General features: G+C 52.2%; 1 protein-coding gene across 1 annotated transcript in view; it reads right to left on the bottom strand.

Annotated features, from left to right (window-relative positions):
- Positions 1–3,793: 3,793 nt before the first annotated feature.
- The window catches only part of LOC122364777 (brefeldin A-inhibited guanine nucleotide-exchange protein 3-like), a 29,919-nt gene continuing 17,624 nt past the window's right edge, over positions 3,794–16,088 (bottom strand). Inside the window, exons 29-32 of the mRNA XM_043335503.1 lie at positions 10,579–10,813; positions 10,077–10,300; positions 8,234–9,119; positions 3,794–5,927 (exon numbers count right to left, since the gene is read on the bottom strand). Of these exons, the coding sequence (XP_043191438.1) occupies positions 5,703–5,927; positions 8,234–9,119; positions 10,077–10,300; positions 10,579–10,813 (1,570 nt within the window). The 3' untranslated portion in view covers positions 3,794–5,702. The remainder of the gene's footprint in view (positions 5,928–8,233; positions 9,120–10,076; positions 10,301–10,578; positions 10,814–16,088) is intronic.

Raw genomic sequence — 16,088 nt, 5'->3', positions numbered from 1 at the left:
TCAAATGAATATGTTGCATACCTAAGAGAAATATTTGCAGTCCAACCGATTGGTTCGGTTTCGGTATTTTCCAATGGTTTTTGTTTGAATTTGGTTTGGTATCGGTGTTCTGATTTTCTGTGATTGACAATTGACATCACTAATGCATAGTGCATACTATGCGAACGTAGCCAATGGAAAGACAAATGGTGCTGGGCGATGACCATTGATCAATATTTCTCACTGCCAATGGGTGATAGCACCGAGCACGCAGCTCCTGCTGGATATGACAGGGGTGGCGCTGACCTTTTGAAAGTAGGTGGCACTTGGCAAGGTAAAGTACCTAAAAGTAGCGAAAACTAAGCTAAAAATCGCACGCTGGTTAGCATGCAATTAGATAGTTTTCATGTAAGAATCACCATGCACAAAAAAGTTGGGCATAGCTGTTAGCGTAATCAGGGGACGAGATTATCAGTTTCCAGCCGTCGAAGGCGTCATCTACGAGGGGGTATCGAAAAGTTCTGATCATCACATAGAAGATATAGACCGATTTTGATGATTTTTGGTTGGTAGTATACTTGGTTCTTAAGAACAATGCTCCCGCAAAGAGAATCCTGAGAAGTGGTTTTATCTTATGTAGGGGAGACTTAGAAGTAAAAAAGATGAGTATTGGGCCCATTGAGGACCGAACCGTCATCCTACTAATGCATTTGAAACGGTATCACACTGAGAAAATACACCAAGAACGTGAAATTAGTTTATGGCGAGGAAAGACCATCTCATGCACTTACCGAAAATGAAGAAATAATTTTCAACTTGGTTGCATGGCCCTTGCAGGGGAGTCTAGAAGTGAGTGACTACCAGTGACTGACAAGGTGGTGACTGTGAAGGAAGTGGAGGACCTCATCCTTACAGATCGTCGTGTGGCACAATCGGATGATTGTGCAACAGAAGGGTCTCAATGCTGGCAGTGCCTGAAAATATTATCAGCGAAGAACTATAGCCGATAAAGGAGTCAGCCCGCTTAGAAGTTCGTGTGTCTACTTTGTTCAAGAGAAAAATGTGTCTTGGCCTTCCGAAATGAAAGCTAGGTCTTTTTAGGAAATTGAAGAAATCTTCGATCATTTGATGACTTGTGACAAATGCTGGGTCTATGTGTATGATCCAGAGACAAAAAGATGATCAAGAAGTTTAAGCACGGCACATCTGTCCTTCTTAAGGCGAAGATGCAGAAGCCGATATGGAAGGTCAATGCTATCAGTGTTGTGGATCTGGCCTAGGATAGTCATTACCGACTGTCTTGATGATGGTCGGATAATGATAAGCAAGCACTACTGCACATTTTGGAAGAAGTTGCGAGATGGCCTCAAGCAGAATCGCCGCCAAAAAGCCCAAGAAAGATGCTTTATCCGCACTGACAGCGCCCCCGCCCATTCGTCCTGAGCTGCGATTGAAGAAACAACATGATGTGGACATTAAATCCTACCGCATCTAAGAAATTCACCTGACCGGGTATTAACTGACTCTTAATTGTTACGGGAGATGAAGAATCCACAGTATGGCCGGTGATTTAAGGACAGAAATGACGTCATTGATGAGGTGGAGCAGTGATTAACGGGACAGTGCGATGGTTCTACAATGACCGCCTGAGGCAGCTCAAGAAACGATGCAATAAGTTTGCGGTCGTGTGTGGTGACTTGTAAAGGAGTAATGAACGTCATGTAAAAAAATCAAATTTCTATCACATCTAATTCATGGTGATGATCAGAACTTTTCGATACCCCCTCGTATAGGAGCTATGCCTTAACTATAACTTTAACATTTCTGCCACCAGGGGATCGACAGTATCGACAGTACCGTAACACAATTGGTATTTCAGGTACAGACTGCAACTGCAGTTCTTTTGCAACTTATTCCTTAATCAGATGAATACTTGTCATAGATTTATTGGGCGTACGATATTGGCGTGCGAACTTAGGGCCTAGGGGCCAAAAATGCGTGTCTAAAACCGAAAAATGCGTGTCTAAAACCGACTTCTTAGAAAAGAACCGCTAAAGCAGGAATCGATCCATCGACCTATCGCTCATCACACCGAGACTCTAACCACTCGGCTACGACGACACACTGTCAATTGAATTGCCATATACAATTGAAAAAAGTCTCAACTCAAATCTGGCCTCAATGCATGATTGTCACGTCGGATGGCTATGACGTCGCACTAGAGATGTCGCTAGTTGGTGGGCCGATTCGTGTAATACTATTGGGGAATACGCCTCCCGGAAATCAAATAATCGGCCTGTTGACGTTTTGATCTTGTGGTCTGTAAATTATCTCTCCATGACTTAGCCCGTATGTGGTATTGTTAGCACTAGAATGGTTATAGCATCAAAAATCAAAAGAGTGTAGGTAATGCTTGTACGCGTCATCCGAGAAGTCGCAAAAGGAAACTAAATGACACCACATGATGTATTCATATGAATGTAAAATCCCACCAATGTGAAATAATCTAATCCTACGGCTTTTGAGTGATATCGAGAGGACAGCTGGCATCGCCGATGTAAATCAAAGCGTCGAGTGTCTGTCATCCATAGGTCGTATTTCACGTTGAAACAGCTGGACTGATTTTTACTGCCTGGTGCGTCAGGAGCCGCCGGAGGCAGGGTGTTACGTCGTGAAGCCTGATGCGTAAGGTGCAGTGCCTACCGATGCGTCAGATTTGTACTGCTCTTATGTTTCACTAAGCTGACCTGGCGACTTTGTGCACCAAGAGCAGTCCGATGCGTCAGTGGGGAGCTGGAAGTGCCTGGAGCCGACCAGCCGGGATTTTCCGAAAGGAAGCGGGGGGGGGGGGGTGGCCCGCCGCCCACTACATACAGCCGTCCCTGTGTGCCTGTTGATTCATGGCTATGTGCGATTGTGTTCTTCCCGAGATAGTCGAGGTAGTGTGATGGTACAGACGGATGCAATTCGGCTTCAGTTGGGGGCGGCGAGTGGAGCCGTTCCTGAGGTAAGAGTTCCTGAGGGCCGACCGGCCGGCCCTGGCGGTAATCGGTCGCCGCCGGCTGCAGTCTCCGACCGGGCCGGCGGCGCACCCCGTACCGCACAGCGGCCCGGCGCGCGCGCCGCCGGTCACAGCCGCCGCCGCCGTTGTTGTATATTTAGCGTGAGCCGGCCGTGGCATTCAGTTCCTCACGTACATTGCCGCTACTGTACAGTCAGTCCAAAGAACTATTAGCGGTCGCGGGCGACAATCGTACGTCCAAAAATGCTTACATGCATGGACAACTGTGCTGATCTGGCCGCGAGCGAATATGTTAGTTGTGTGTTTGCGTATATATCGAGTTGGGAATATGCCGATTGTTAGTGTACGTGTATGCGTCTGTGTATTTCTGTGCATGCATGCGGGTAGAGATGAATGTTGGGTGTGTGGGCGTCTGTGCATTCATACGGTCGTATTTATTCAGCACGTGACTGGTACGCCCGCCTACTGGGCGGCTGAGCTGTTTGTGTTCGAGCATAATAAACCGAACATTTTACCGACGTCTGTTGAGTTGAATCCACCCCGTATCACTTCTCACAAGTCACTAAAACAACTGTTCCATTGACAGTTGATACGTCCATACCATTAATTATGAACATTTCTGGGCGAGTGTTTCTATATCTCCTGGCAGGTATTTCACAGAAAACCTTACAATGCATGTTTTCCGATTTCCGAATATGAGAAAACGTTAGTCCAGGGCCAGAAAACGAATGCGAGTTACATAAGATGGGTCATTAAATCACGTTTGGTGGCGTCACCCTCGAAAAATGCATCGGCATTGTAATTTTTTATTCAATAATTCCAGAGACAAAATAGCAGCCCATCAAACATCGATTAACAATATTTTTGGTGTATATCACAAATACATCAGGGCAGATAGGCATAGGCATCTCCAGTAGTGGCGACCACCGTGCCTGGAATGTGGTACAGGGAAGGGAGGAATGGCTTCTGCCGGCTGGTAGCGAGAGCACGGCTGGGTTCTCAAAAGGCAGCAGGGGAGACACTCGCATTGAGACTCTGCCGCACATCGCCTCGAGAGATACAACGATAGACTTCGACATAGCACAACAGAACACCTAACACACAGCAGCGCAGTCGGCAAAGAACAAGGAACATACGGCCAACAACACAGTCATTGCAGATTAGGGGAAACAGCGACCGTATAATGGATATAGCACACAGCACAACATATTGCACACAGAGCTGCGAAACAAGTCGCACAACATAACCCACACAACACAAATGGGCAAATAAAGAGCTGCACCGCAATAGGACGCTAATATTTCATGCATGCACGTCGCTCAATGCAGACTCTAGCACATCGATGCACTTTGTTCAGCGAAAATACAACATTCATATATCTGACTAGATAATCAATGAACTATAAATTCCTGAGAATCGATGTGGCTTGACTGTGGCGACTAAACGTGCCAAACTAGCACTAAGCATATCGGAATGGCTCATGGGGCTTATCTATCGCCCTCAGCAAAACATATAATAAATATGAAAGCAATATATCAAATGGCGACACAAAAGAGCAACCAGGATTGTGCTCGACTCAAAAAAATTTACCGACTCGACTCATCATTCAACCTCAGAAAGCCCTGACTCAACTCTGACTCAAACAAGGAGCTGATTTTTTCCCTTGACTCGACTCATGACTCAAGCGGCTCAATGAAAATATGAGTCGACTCAAACTTGACTCAAATTTTTTGTTGAGTCAAGTGAGTTGACTCAAAATTGACTGATAAAAAAAGCTCTTGAGCGGGGGGAGGGGGGTGAAAAAGTCCGGCAACAGGGTCAGGGAAGCGGGGGTGGGGAATGGAAAGCTTGTTTCTGGAAAGTTGAGTCAGCTGACTCATGTTCCTAAATGTTTGACTCAACTCAATGTCAAAAGTTATTTTACTGACTCAACTCTGACTCAACTCAACGCCTAAATATTTTTGTCCGACTCAACTCTGACTCAACTCAACAGCTCAAAAATTTATCCGATTCGACTCAAATCTGACTCATTTGAGTCAGAGTTGAGTCAAATTTTTGACTCGACTCATGAGTCAAGCACAACCCTGAGAGCAACAACAAAGCACATTGCACAAAGATGCAGTCAGGCTGCGAGCCCGTCGCGTCAGGTCTGCTCTGGACGTCCAATAGTAAAAGTTTCGCTGTCTTCTACGAGTGTAGAAGTTTCGCTGTTTTCTACGAGCGGAGTCTTTACTCATTACTGTCGATGCATCAGAGCTCTTTTCCAGAGCTCACACAGAGACTGATGACTACTGACAATCTGTTCACATCCTGCATTCCCTGATTCAGCGACGTTTCTTTGTCATCACATATGACTGTCCTTAGATAGGCTTTACCATTCAGTTCCAGGATGTTGAGCCTGCTGACGTCACTGGATTCGAGGTAACTGACTAAAGACGCAGACTACGTAAAATAACGGTTTTGTTGTCTCTTGACTAGGTATATAATCACTCACAACAGCTCCTAACGGTCATGGACAAAAGGTCATCTCATAAACAGAAACATTACCGGTACGAGGAAATGTTGTTTGCTCATAAACATCTACATCCAACGGGGTAAAGCGCAATTGCGGATATTCTGGTAGGAATGTACATAGTGTTACAGACCGTTAGAGATCTGAGTGGTCACCTGAGAGGCGTCCTCAACTCGTCTCCACTCGCCTTTACTCGTCGTCGTCGTCGGCGAACCCGTAGGCGGTGCCGACGCGCTGGAAGAACTCGGCGAGGGCCTGGCGCAGCGCCGGCTCGGCGGCGTGGGCGGTCAGCGTGCGCACACTGGGGTGCACGGCCGGCAGCAGGAGGCGCAGCGTGGAGTCCGACTGGCGAGCCACCAGCTCCAGCATCGAGACAACCATCTCGGTCCATACGCGCTGCTGCGCCTCGCTGTCCTGTGAACAAGTGGAGTGCAGTTAGTACAGCTGTAATCGCATACACGAAGGGAACACAGACACTGAGGTAGACTCCACGCACGTAGAGATGGAACAGCATTACACAATCGGTCGTTTGTCAGCTTAGTGCTGACAAGTAGAAACGCAAAAATGGAGTCTCATTTGGAAACAATCCTCGACATTCCGTAGGCTGTTCCTGACTCTGAAATATATTTCCAATATTTCATTTTCATACGATGCTATACAGACAGTGCCGGTTCAAGCACACAGGCTGAGCACACCGGTGGGATTTATGGCACATCTTCTGTGGTCTGCGGAGCCGCAGCGGTTGTGCAGTGACACGCGTGGATCTGTGGATGGCGGCGGGCTCAATTAGAGCCGGCGTGACAGACGGGCCGACGGCACGACACAGCCAGTGGCATGGCATTGTCAACGGCGATGTATCTGTATGTGTGTAGCGCGCTGAGTGCGCACAGACATAACTACACATCGCTATGCATGTAGTCCATGCACACAAAGCCATGCGCCGCCATGCCGTCTCTGTACCAGTAGCTGCAGCAGAAGGCACGGCGCGGATTTTGCGAGCCATCCTACCCGGACAGGCCGGTCTGACCAGTTTTGGGCCGATGGCAGCGGACGGGGGGGGGGGGGGGGCAGAGAAGGCAGAGAGCGGCCGCTGTCGGAGCTGATGATCCGACCGCTGACCGTTCCTCAGGAGCCGAACCCACACTGACTGATCACTGTCCGATAGACGACCGAGAGCCACTCAGGGGGCGGCCGCGGGGCCGGTGCCCGCGGGCTCTCCGCGTGCAGGGGGTCAGTCACCCGACGGTACGGCGCAGACAGTGGTAACGGCAGCCGGAACGGGCCGCCAGAGTCTCACACAAAGACACGGCTGACGAGCGGCCGCCGTACGGATACCGGAGAGCTTAAACCGGTCCGCGTATTGCGTGCCGGGATTATTTATTTCTGTCAGTATCACCCAGGAATCTGAACCATGGCGAGGAATGTGTGAGGAGTTAACAGCAACAGAATCTCCGCAGCCGACAGGAAGATATCGGGTTCTTTTTCAGTCCTTTCTAGGATAAAACATACAGGAAAAAATGTTTTCAGGAGACATTTTTCGCCTTCGCATTTTTCCAACATTGAACAAAGGTGCACGGAGCTATTAAAATAATCAGACATTCACGATATTACAAAAAGGATGGAATTCTTATCCTATCTACTGTGCTCAGTCACGAATTTGATGGTCCAGTCACGGGATAGAGCGATCGTAAAAATAAATATAACTTCTCGTTCCTTTTTCTCAGCTTACATAGAATATTGTGTTCGGCGGCACAAGTGGACGGTGTATTGTTGTAGGTTGTCAGTTCCCCGAAGGGGGGTAATACGCTCCATCGAGCTCAATCTTAGGGCCAAGTAAAGTAATGACAAGCGGTATGAATTATGAAACACTCACCGGAAAGTGTAAACCATTCATGATGAGAGCTCCAACGTCATATTTTAGGTCAGATCGAAGAAGAAATAGAACAAATAATAAAAAAGCAGGGGTAGCAGAAGAAATGAGGAAACAAACAGTAGAAGCAAGGTCAGCAGACAAAAAGATCTAAATATGTCCTCGATTCGCGGATCATCCTTCTAATAGGTCTCTAGAGACGTAACAACTTTGACCGTAATCGGCCCTTCCATTCGTGAGGCATAAAGTGCGAACAAGTTCAGTGACTCTCTTGCCCTGAGACATGAAAATGCACTGCCGAGTGGCTTCCCGCCGCAATATTTTACTGGAGCGCCATCGACGCATTCCTTGCGAGTTTTTTTTTCAAACAGTATACTATTTTTATACCTGTGATAGTAAATTGACACGTGGAAAGTGCCGAGACCATTAAACATAAGAAGCAAAGTAGCTGATTTCATGATTGAAGGAAAAAAATGATCTATTTCATCAGACCGCTCGACTCATGTTGATCGGTCGAGCGGTTACCATGATAAAAGGTTATGAATAACGTCTCGGAACCAGAACGGACCACTGATACCGTGTTTTCTCAACGAGTCATTAACCACAGAGAAACTCGCTCGCTCGTTGCAACCGCTTGCTCTTTCAACTGGATCACTTTTAGACAGGTGACACAAATAGGCGTGACGAAGAGCGCGGACAAGTTCGTAAAAAAAAAAAACGATAGCACGGTCGTAACAATAACACTCGATTCTGTTTAATAACAGAAGCTGCGGTCAAGCTGTGTTTAAAGCAGGTTTAAGCCAAGCTGATAACGTTAACATCTGCTGCCAATATCAGTGAGAGCACTGACCTTGATGAGGCTGGTGCGGCGCTGCTGTTCGATCTCGGGCGGCACTGGCTCGGAGGTCCCCTGCGCGGCGGCCGCCCGTCCGGCCAGGAACGGGTTCCTCCGGCCGGCCGCCGCCACCAGCGGCATCGAGCGCGCCGGTTTGCGCCTCTTGTACTGGCCGATGAGGCTGGAGAGCTGCTGGTCGGTCACCACGCTGTACACCTGGTCGTCAGAGTCGGCCACGCCAGAGTCGGTCGGCACGTCCTCCTCGTGATCGGAGCAGTCGGGAGACTCCGGCGGCGGCTCCGACTCGGCGCCAGGCTCGGCCCCATCGCCCGCCGCCGGGTCCGACTCCAGGGTCCGAGCCAGGTCAGCGAAACAGAACGGTTTCGGAGGGCCGGCGAGCGGCGACCCGGCCTGGACGGGCTGCGGCGGCGGCTCCGGCGGACCGCCGCTGCCGCCCGGATAGTCGTCACCCTGCGCCAGCAGGAAGAACACGGGCTGGTGGGCGGCGCCGTCGACCTCCGGGCCGTCGGCGTGCCGCACGATCTGGCAGTAGCGCTGGCAGCAGTCGGTGAGCAGGGCCCGCAGCTGGGTCAGGTGCGCGCCGCCCGCCTCCGCCACGGCCAGGTGCAGGGCAGTGACGGCGCGCAGCGTCCAGCCGGCGCCCGCCTGGCCGTACAGGTTGGCCGCCCGCTCCATTCCACACACCTTCTGCACCAGGAACTTGAGGCCCGGCCGGCTGTCGAAGGCGACCGCCGCGCGCTGAGAGCCCTCCAGGGCGTCCATCAGAGTGGTCACCTGGTGGGGGCTCAGCTGCTGCAGGAAGCCGGGCAGCGCGCCGGGAGTAGAGCCGCCGCACGGAGACTGACCGGCCGAGCCCACCGGGGACAGGACGTTCGCCAGACTGGAACATACGAACGTTTCCTGCATATACGGCGACTTGTCCAAAACCATATAAAATAATCTTAGCTAGCATCGCCAGATAGAACATGAATAAAATCGTACGCAGATAAAATCCAACGCAGACGATATCTATGCATACATACAACCAGTATAACGCCTTTTGGGGCGACTAACGGAGCGAGCGAGAGGGTGAGCCTTGCACGTGCGAAATTTCGAAGGGGCATCCCAACTGACTTGTGCACTGCACCCTACTAAACGGTCCCTAACTGTGTACCAAATTTGAGCGCAATCGGTCGAGCCGTTCTCGAGATCTGGAAACGACCCCTGCACGTGCTCACGTGCAGCAGCACCCCAACTCTGGCACATGGATATGCATTGCCTAGTGGGTGCCTACCTACATGCCAACTTTGAGCGCAATCGGCCAAGTAGTTACCGATATATTGCAACAATTACAAAAATGACACTTCTTCGTTTTGGACGTGGCACGTGCATAAGGGGTCACCCACATGCATCGGGGATAGTCCAATACTTGGTAGAAGGAATGAATCTACCCTACAAAATTTACCGCATGTAAATCGGTCAAGTGGTTGCTGAGATATAAGCCTCGCAAAAGCGTCCGCACGGCCGGCCGGCCGGCCGCTCATACTGAGAAATTTCCGTTAATCTAAGGAAAGACTCCGCTCGCTTCGCTCGCTCCATAACCAAATGGTAGAGGCATTTATCACGATTCCACCAAACATGTCATAAAGGAATCACTGAATTTGATTTTTGAAGGCAGAATTTCAGGAATAAACTTACTCTGAAACAATCGTACCTAGGGTAAACAAGTTCGACCATTCAACTTCCTTGTGCATTCGTTTCGCCTTGGTACGATCGGCAGCAACAACACACAAATCGACACATAACCACACTCTCACGACACAACACTATAGCTGTCTCTCAGCATATCGTCACTGACCTGGGCACCAGGTGTGGGGATCCGTGCAGCAGGATGGCGCCCACCGTCTGTAGCAGCACCTGGTGCGCCAGCAGGCCCACGGCCAGGTGACGGAGCGGCACGCGCGCCGGGCTCTCGTCTCCCTCGTCAGAGCCGAACAGCAGGAACACGTAGGAGCGGTCCTCGGCGTCCGGGTTCTCGCTGGTCTCCAGCACCGGCGGACGCTGGCCGTCCAGCAGGAACACCTGGGAGGGGGGGGGGGGGCGGTCACCGGGACGGGACGAAGGAAGCGACAGCCAACACAGCTGGCACGGTAGGAGAGTTCCCATACAAACATAGTACTGTTCGTGTGGGAGAGCACAAAGCAGAGCACAACTGGTGCGACAGGACCTGGCTGATGGAGGAGCAATACTGGCTTGATTGGCGAGGTACTGACCTGACAGGCTGTACTGCCCTGACCGCGGTACTGACCTGATGACGGGGAAGGGGGGAGTGGGGTGACTGCCCTGTCCGCTGTACTGACCTGATGTGCCAGCTGTCGCAGCCGGTCACTGTCTCGGCCGGTACAGTCGCGCCGCGCGGCCACCTTCACCCGGCCCAGGTCGCCGTAAAAGTTCTCAGAGTCGACTCGGAAGGCGGCCATCAGCCGCCGGAGCGGCCGGAGAGTCAGCGCCAGCGCCCGGTGGAGCGCCGTCACCACCGGCTGCCAGCGCTGTTCGCCGCAGAGGCCGCCGGCGCCGGCCGACAGCGCCACGTGCCTATAGACACACAGACAGACACACGGGTTAGACGGGGACAGATAGACACCCAGCACTGCTCGCTACAGAGGCCGCCGGCGCCGGCCGACAGCGCCACGTGCCTGAGAGAGAGACGGACAGACACACGGGTTAGACGGCGATCGCCGTCACTACAGACACCCAGCGCTGCTCGACAGGGCGATTTACCTTTCAGACTTACACACAGACGCATAGACAACAGGTCAGCCGAGTCAAGCTGATCGGTCACAAGTTGCCTCGCGGTCCTCGCATAGAACCAGCCCGACAGGAGTTAGATGGTGCTAGGTCAAGTAAGCCGAATTCGTATCAGCGATACTATCGAGGGGCACACGGCCATTGAGTTTAGTGTTATGCTATGCGAGCACATTTGCATCATGCATGAGCCACTATTTGTAGTTACATATGAGGCGCTTCTACTGAACTGCTTCAAATTCATCTAGCTAGGGCCTAGGAAATGTAAGACAATACATTTCGGGCTACAAAAGACCACGTCTTCGATGCATCAACTTCAAGCATATATTAGGCATGTAGCTTGATGTTTGTAGACTTGAAAATTCACGTATTTCTGGACTTTTCATCTCCGATATTACCATACCTTGTCGCTTTATTTTTACCACTACATAGAACTGTTGGTTTTGATACGGATGCACCCTTTGCGAGAAAAATGCACTGCTATGAAACCAGGAAACATACAGTGCGACATTTATCATGTGGTGAATTGAGTGTGATTAAGTCGGCCACTAATGCCACCGCAGTGGAGTGACCACTGGTGCGGTGTGGTGGTGGCGGTGGTGGCGCGCGCGCGCCGCGCCGACCAGCGCCGTGTAGCCGGGGCCCGCCCGCCGCCGCCGCCGCAGCGTTACACAATGGCCGTGACGTTACGTGTGGCGCCGCCTTAACCGTGGCGCGCCGCATTGGAAGGGGAGAAAATAGCGCCGCGCCGGCGCTCGTAAACGGGCGGCAGTCGGGCGGCGGCTGCGAACCGGGCCGGCGTTCGCACATTCGGGCGCCGACGTATCCGGCCGGCGGCCATTGCCAGTATCATTCATGGTAGTTATCAAGTGGAGCGGCGTGACGGTGGTCAGCAGGCCGCGGCAGGTCGGCGGCCCTAACACAGAGAGTCTGACACGGCCGCCGTAACAGACAGACTGACTGACACGGCCGCCGTAACAGTCTGACACGGTGTAACAGTCTGACATGGCGGCCACGGCCCGAGGCACAGCTCACTACACCCAATCCTGCAGCCCATCCCATCTTACTGCACATCCAACTTAGCAGCCAATCTTGCGGAACATCTCACGAATTACAGCTCAATCTAAAACGTTAACTACTGCGCGGCAGCTTCTACATACAACACAACTCCTGGAACCATCACAACGCGCTGCGACACCACAACCGGCAACATCCTGCGCCCCGCAGCACAGCACACTGGAAGGCATCACACCCAAGAGCGCACAATGGGCAAACCCTGGAGGAAATCACATTATACAGCACATCACAACCGCAGCACACCCTGCATCACATCACACTCAGCAGTGCATGTCGCAGCGCAGGGTGTCTAAACGGTGACCGCAGCGGCGCTACGAGAAATCGTCCGAGAGCTGTGATGCCGAGAGCGGCGATTCACACATTTCAAACGGTCCAAAAGTCACATCACCCTTTTACAACAGGGTGATATGTCGGTTCACTTCTCTCTAAAAGGACCCAAACACGCACGTTCGCGGTTAAGGAAGAAGTGTCATAGAGAGATGGCACCTACAACAAAAGACATCTTCAATGATCAAGAACACACCATAGAGCCACGTTACATACCTACGGCCCGCCAGATTTCATTATAAAATCGGAGAATCACAGCTCGTTCTCTCTTTGACGACCCCACACAATAGACGGTACATGAAAGGGGATAAAAATTACACATATCATCCGGGTGAGTGATTACCCTGACACATATCCCGGCTGAAATCACGGCCTGACATCACGCCCTGACGCGGCCGGGGCGGCCGTCCGTCCGCCGTCAGCGCCGCCTTCCGCCGTGCACCGGCCGCTCCCCGGCCGGCCGGCCGCCACTCTATTTAGGCCGGTGATGAATGTGAAAATAATTGTCACCCGATGCGGGCTGGGGGTCGGCGGCGCCGGCCCGGCCTGGGAACCGATCACCGGTGGCCGGCCGGCGCTGGCTGACCTGGCGGCCCCGGCTACTGGTTACGGCCGGCCACCGGAGCGGCGGCGCTGAGCGCTACTGAGCGACGCGGACCTCCACCGGCCGCCGAACGGACACCAACCGTCACCGCAACTCTTTGGTGGTCGGTGGTAACACGGAGAGCTACACGACGGTGATAAAATGGCACCCAGCACTGATCGAGCATGGTGTAATTATTCAGTGTGTTGCTGCCAACCTGCGTCTATGAGAACCTTTAGAGACATTGCCATAATGGGATGGGAAATGTTATCTGCTTCCTGTCATAGATCAGAAGCAGTGACTAACTCAACCGAGTAGATCTGTCGATGCACAGTGGGCATTTCACGAAATCATCCACCCTTTTCAAGCCTCTTAATAAACACATTTAGGCATAACCTTGAGGTTTTAATTATCTTTAGTCGAGCGCTGAATTTGGTTCAGTAGGGAACGGACCAGAGACCTGCGCCACCGCGGGTCCAGCGCGGCCCACCGGCGGATCAGTGCAGAGCGGCGCCGCTTCATCACAATTTGTAGCCTCCTACCGACAATTACCGGGCCCAATTGGGCTGTTGTTTTTATAGGACGGAAGCAATGCGCGTATGGCGTGGGTCGGCGGCACGGCATAATGAAGCCGTGCACGCCCTGCCCTCTGATCGATCGCGCTCTAATTGCTGAGCGGACCACATCAGCTCACGGGGAGACGCACTGTGGGTGTATTGTATGCAGGTGTATGCAGGCCGAGGACAGATTCACTGCCTTTCTACCCTGGTGAGCCATCAGATACTCAACAGAGCGGAAGCATAACCCATGGCATACGGGCACGGTACGGCGAGTCATTCTCGACATGTTAATCGTTAAAGGTATAATTATCAGGTGATTTACTCTGGTCCTGGAGAAAGTGTTGAGACTGTGGGATACCATACATAACTACGGGAGAAGGAACCACTATCAATTTCAGTCCTGAATCGAAGAGAGAGGGTCGAGAGTGAGAAGGGGAGAGAGAGAGGGAGAGAGAGAAAGAGAGAGAGAGAGAGAGAGAGAGAGAGAGAGAGAGAGAGAGAGAGAGAGAGAGAGAGAGAGAGAGAGAGAGAGAGAGAGAGAGAGAGAGAGAGAGAGAGAGAGAGAGAGAGAGAGAGAGAGAAGAGACAAGAGAGGAGGGAGAGAATCAACTCCAGTGACGTGAGGCAATGCAAATCGAGCCGCCGCCCTCTATCATTACACGATAAACTTGGTTGGCAAAGCCCGCAGTTAGTGAAGCATCTAAGCGCTGCGGTTCACCGCCACATGACAATTACGGGTATGATTTTTTGCCACCGCCTTTTTACACCTAGAGCCAATATTATGATAGAGCGGCGCGCGGCGGGGCCGGCCGGCCGTCGCGCCGGTGCCCATTAGGCGGTGTGCGGCGGTGCGCGGCGCGCGGCCTCGATTGTTTATCTGCCCGGGTGGCGGTGCAGAGAGGGTCGGTCGGCGTTTTTGCCATCAGCCACCGACAGCTGATCGTCGACAGCGTGTAATCGGAGCCGGCCGCTGTCCGATGGTATTTAATCGGGCCCGGCGCCGGGCGCGGTAGCCCGGGTCCTGTTTCAGTGAACAGGGAGCAGGAGAGGCGGCGGTGCACTCTGCCGTGCACGGTGGCCTGTCCGCAGCACAGTAGCACAGCCACCGATGACCGTGCATGGAGCAGCCCTATTAGTCAACTAGGAACACGGGGGGAAACAACGTAATTTCCCTGGTTAAAATTAAGACCGTCAAAATCACGGCTCAAATTACACCGAACTCGACCTCCGAATTATCAAATGAAACTACACGGAAATCAAATTCCGAAACGGGTTGGGCTAACGGTGAACCTTGCATAACATCACATGAGAAGATCTGGTCTGCGCTCTGTATACAATATACATGTTACCAGCAAATTAGGTACAAAGGACGTTGAATTTTCAAGTAAATGAGACCCATTACTGACAAGCAAGACGCTGTCATAACTCCTTTGCCAACATGTCGTGCTATTGCCTCTAATGACATGAGTGTCAATTTTCATTCCTGCTCATGTCCACCAGTGAGTGGCAATTGAATTTTATTTCCTGGCTAGCCGCATAACCACGCCTAATGGGTGGGAGTCACACCTGTTCACGCGGTCGCAGGTATTATTTAATTTTCCTTTGGGACCGCCGAGCGAAAAGAGTTGCCGAATGCTGTCACGCCGCTTGGTTTCCAGCAAATATAAAATAGTTTCACGACCCACTACGGGTAATATTTAAATTTTCAGATAGGTGAACACTATTCCATGTTTAAACTGCCGAGCTCTGCCGTCGCCGCCGTGCCGCCACTCGCAGGTGAAATGTGACAGTGTATGACAGGTGACGGCGTGTGACAGGTGACAGCGTGTGACAGGTGGCGGCGTGTGATCGGTGACAGCTTGCAACAGACACCGTGTAACAGACGGCGTGTGACAGACGACGACGTGTGACTGACGACGCCTTGTGACTGACGAGTGCGTGTGACAGACGGCTACGTGTGACAGACGACTACGTGTGACTGGTGACTCCGCGTGACAGACGGCACCGTGTGACAGACGGGCGTGTGACAGACGACTGCGTGTGCCAGGTGACACCGTGAGACGGCACCGTGTGACAGACGACTGCATGTGACAGGTGACACGGGACAAACGATGGCGTGTGACGCCGCCGCGCGCCGTACCGGCCCCGTTGCGTGCCGCCGCACCGTTGTCTCTGTGACGGCTCACCGGCTCGTCGTTTTTACGTCATTTTCCTCTCCGCTGGGCCGCCTTCATTACAAACGACACATGAACATTGGGTCATTTGGATGTTGGACGGCGGCGGCCGTAAAGCGGCGCACCTTTTTGTGACGCTGCCGACTGGCTCTGTAGTGCGGCGCCGCTCGGGACCGGCAGCCGGCCAGGAAACGCGCCGCCCGCCGTCCGGCCGTTCAGCGCGCCCTAATTCGGTTACGGATGGCCGTAAAAAGAATGGAATGAGCTGATGTTTCCGGTACGCCTTATACAATGTGCAATCAGTTAGAGCACATTAGATGCAGCCGAGTTTTAGTGTGTGGTGC

The sequence above is a fragment of the Amphibalanus amphitrite genome, unplaced genomic scaffold (genome assembly GCF_019059575.1).
Source record: "Amphibalanus amphitrite isolate SeventyFive unplaced genomic scaffold, NRLGWU_Aamphi_draft 000696F_arrow, whole genome shotgun sequence".
NCBI classification, from domain to species: Eukaryota; Metazoa; Arthropoda; class Thecostraca; order Balanomorpha; family Balanidae; genus Amphibalanus; species Amphibalanus amphitrite.
Note: the sequence above shows the minus strand (reverse complement) of the source record. Positions and strands in the feature narration are given on the sequence as shown.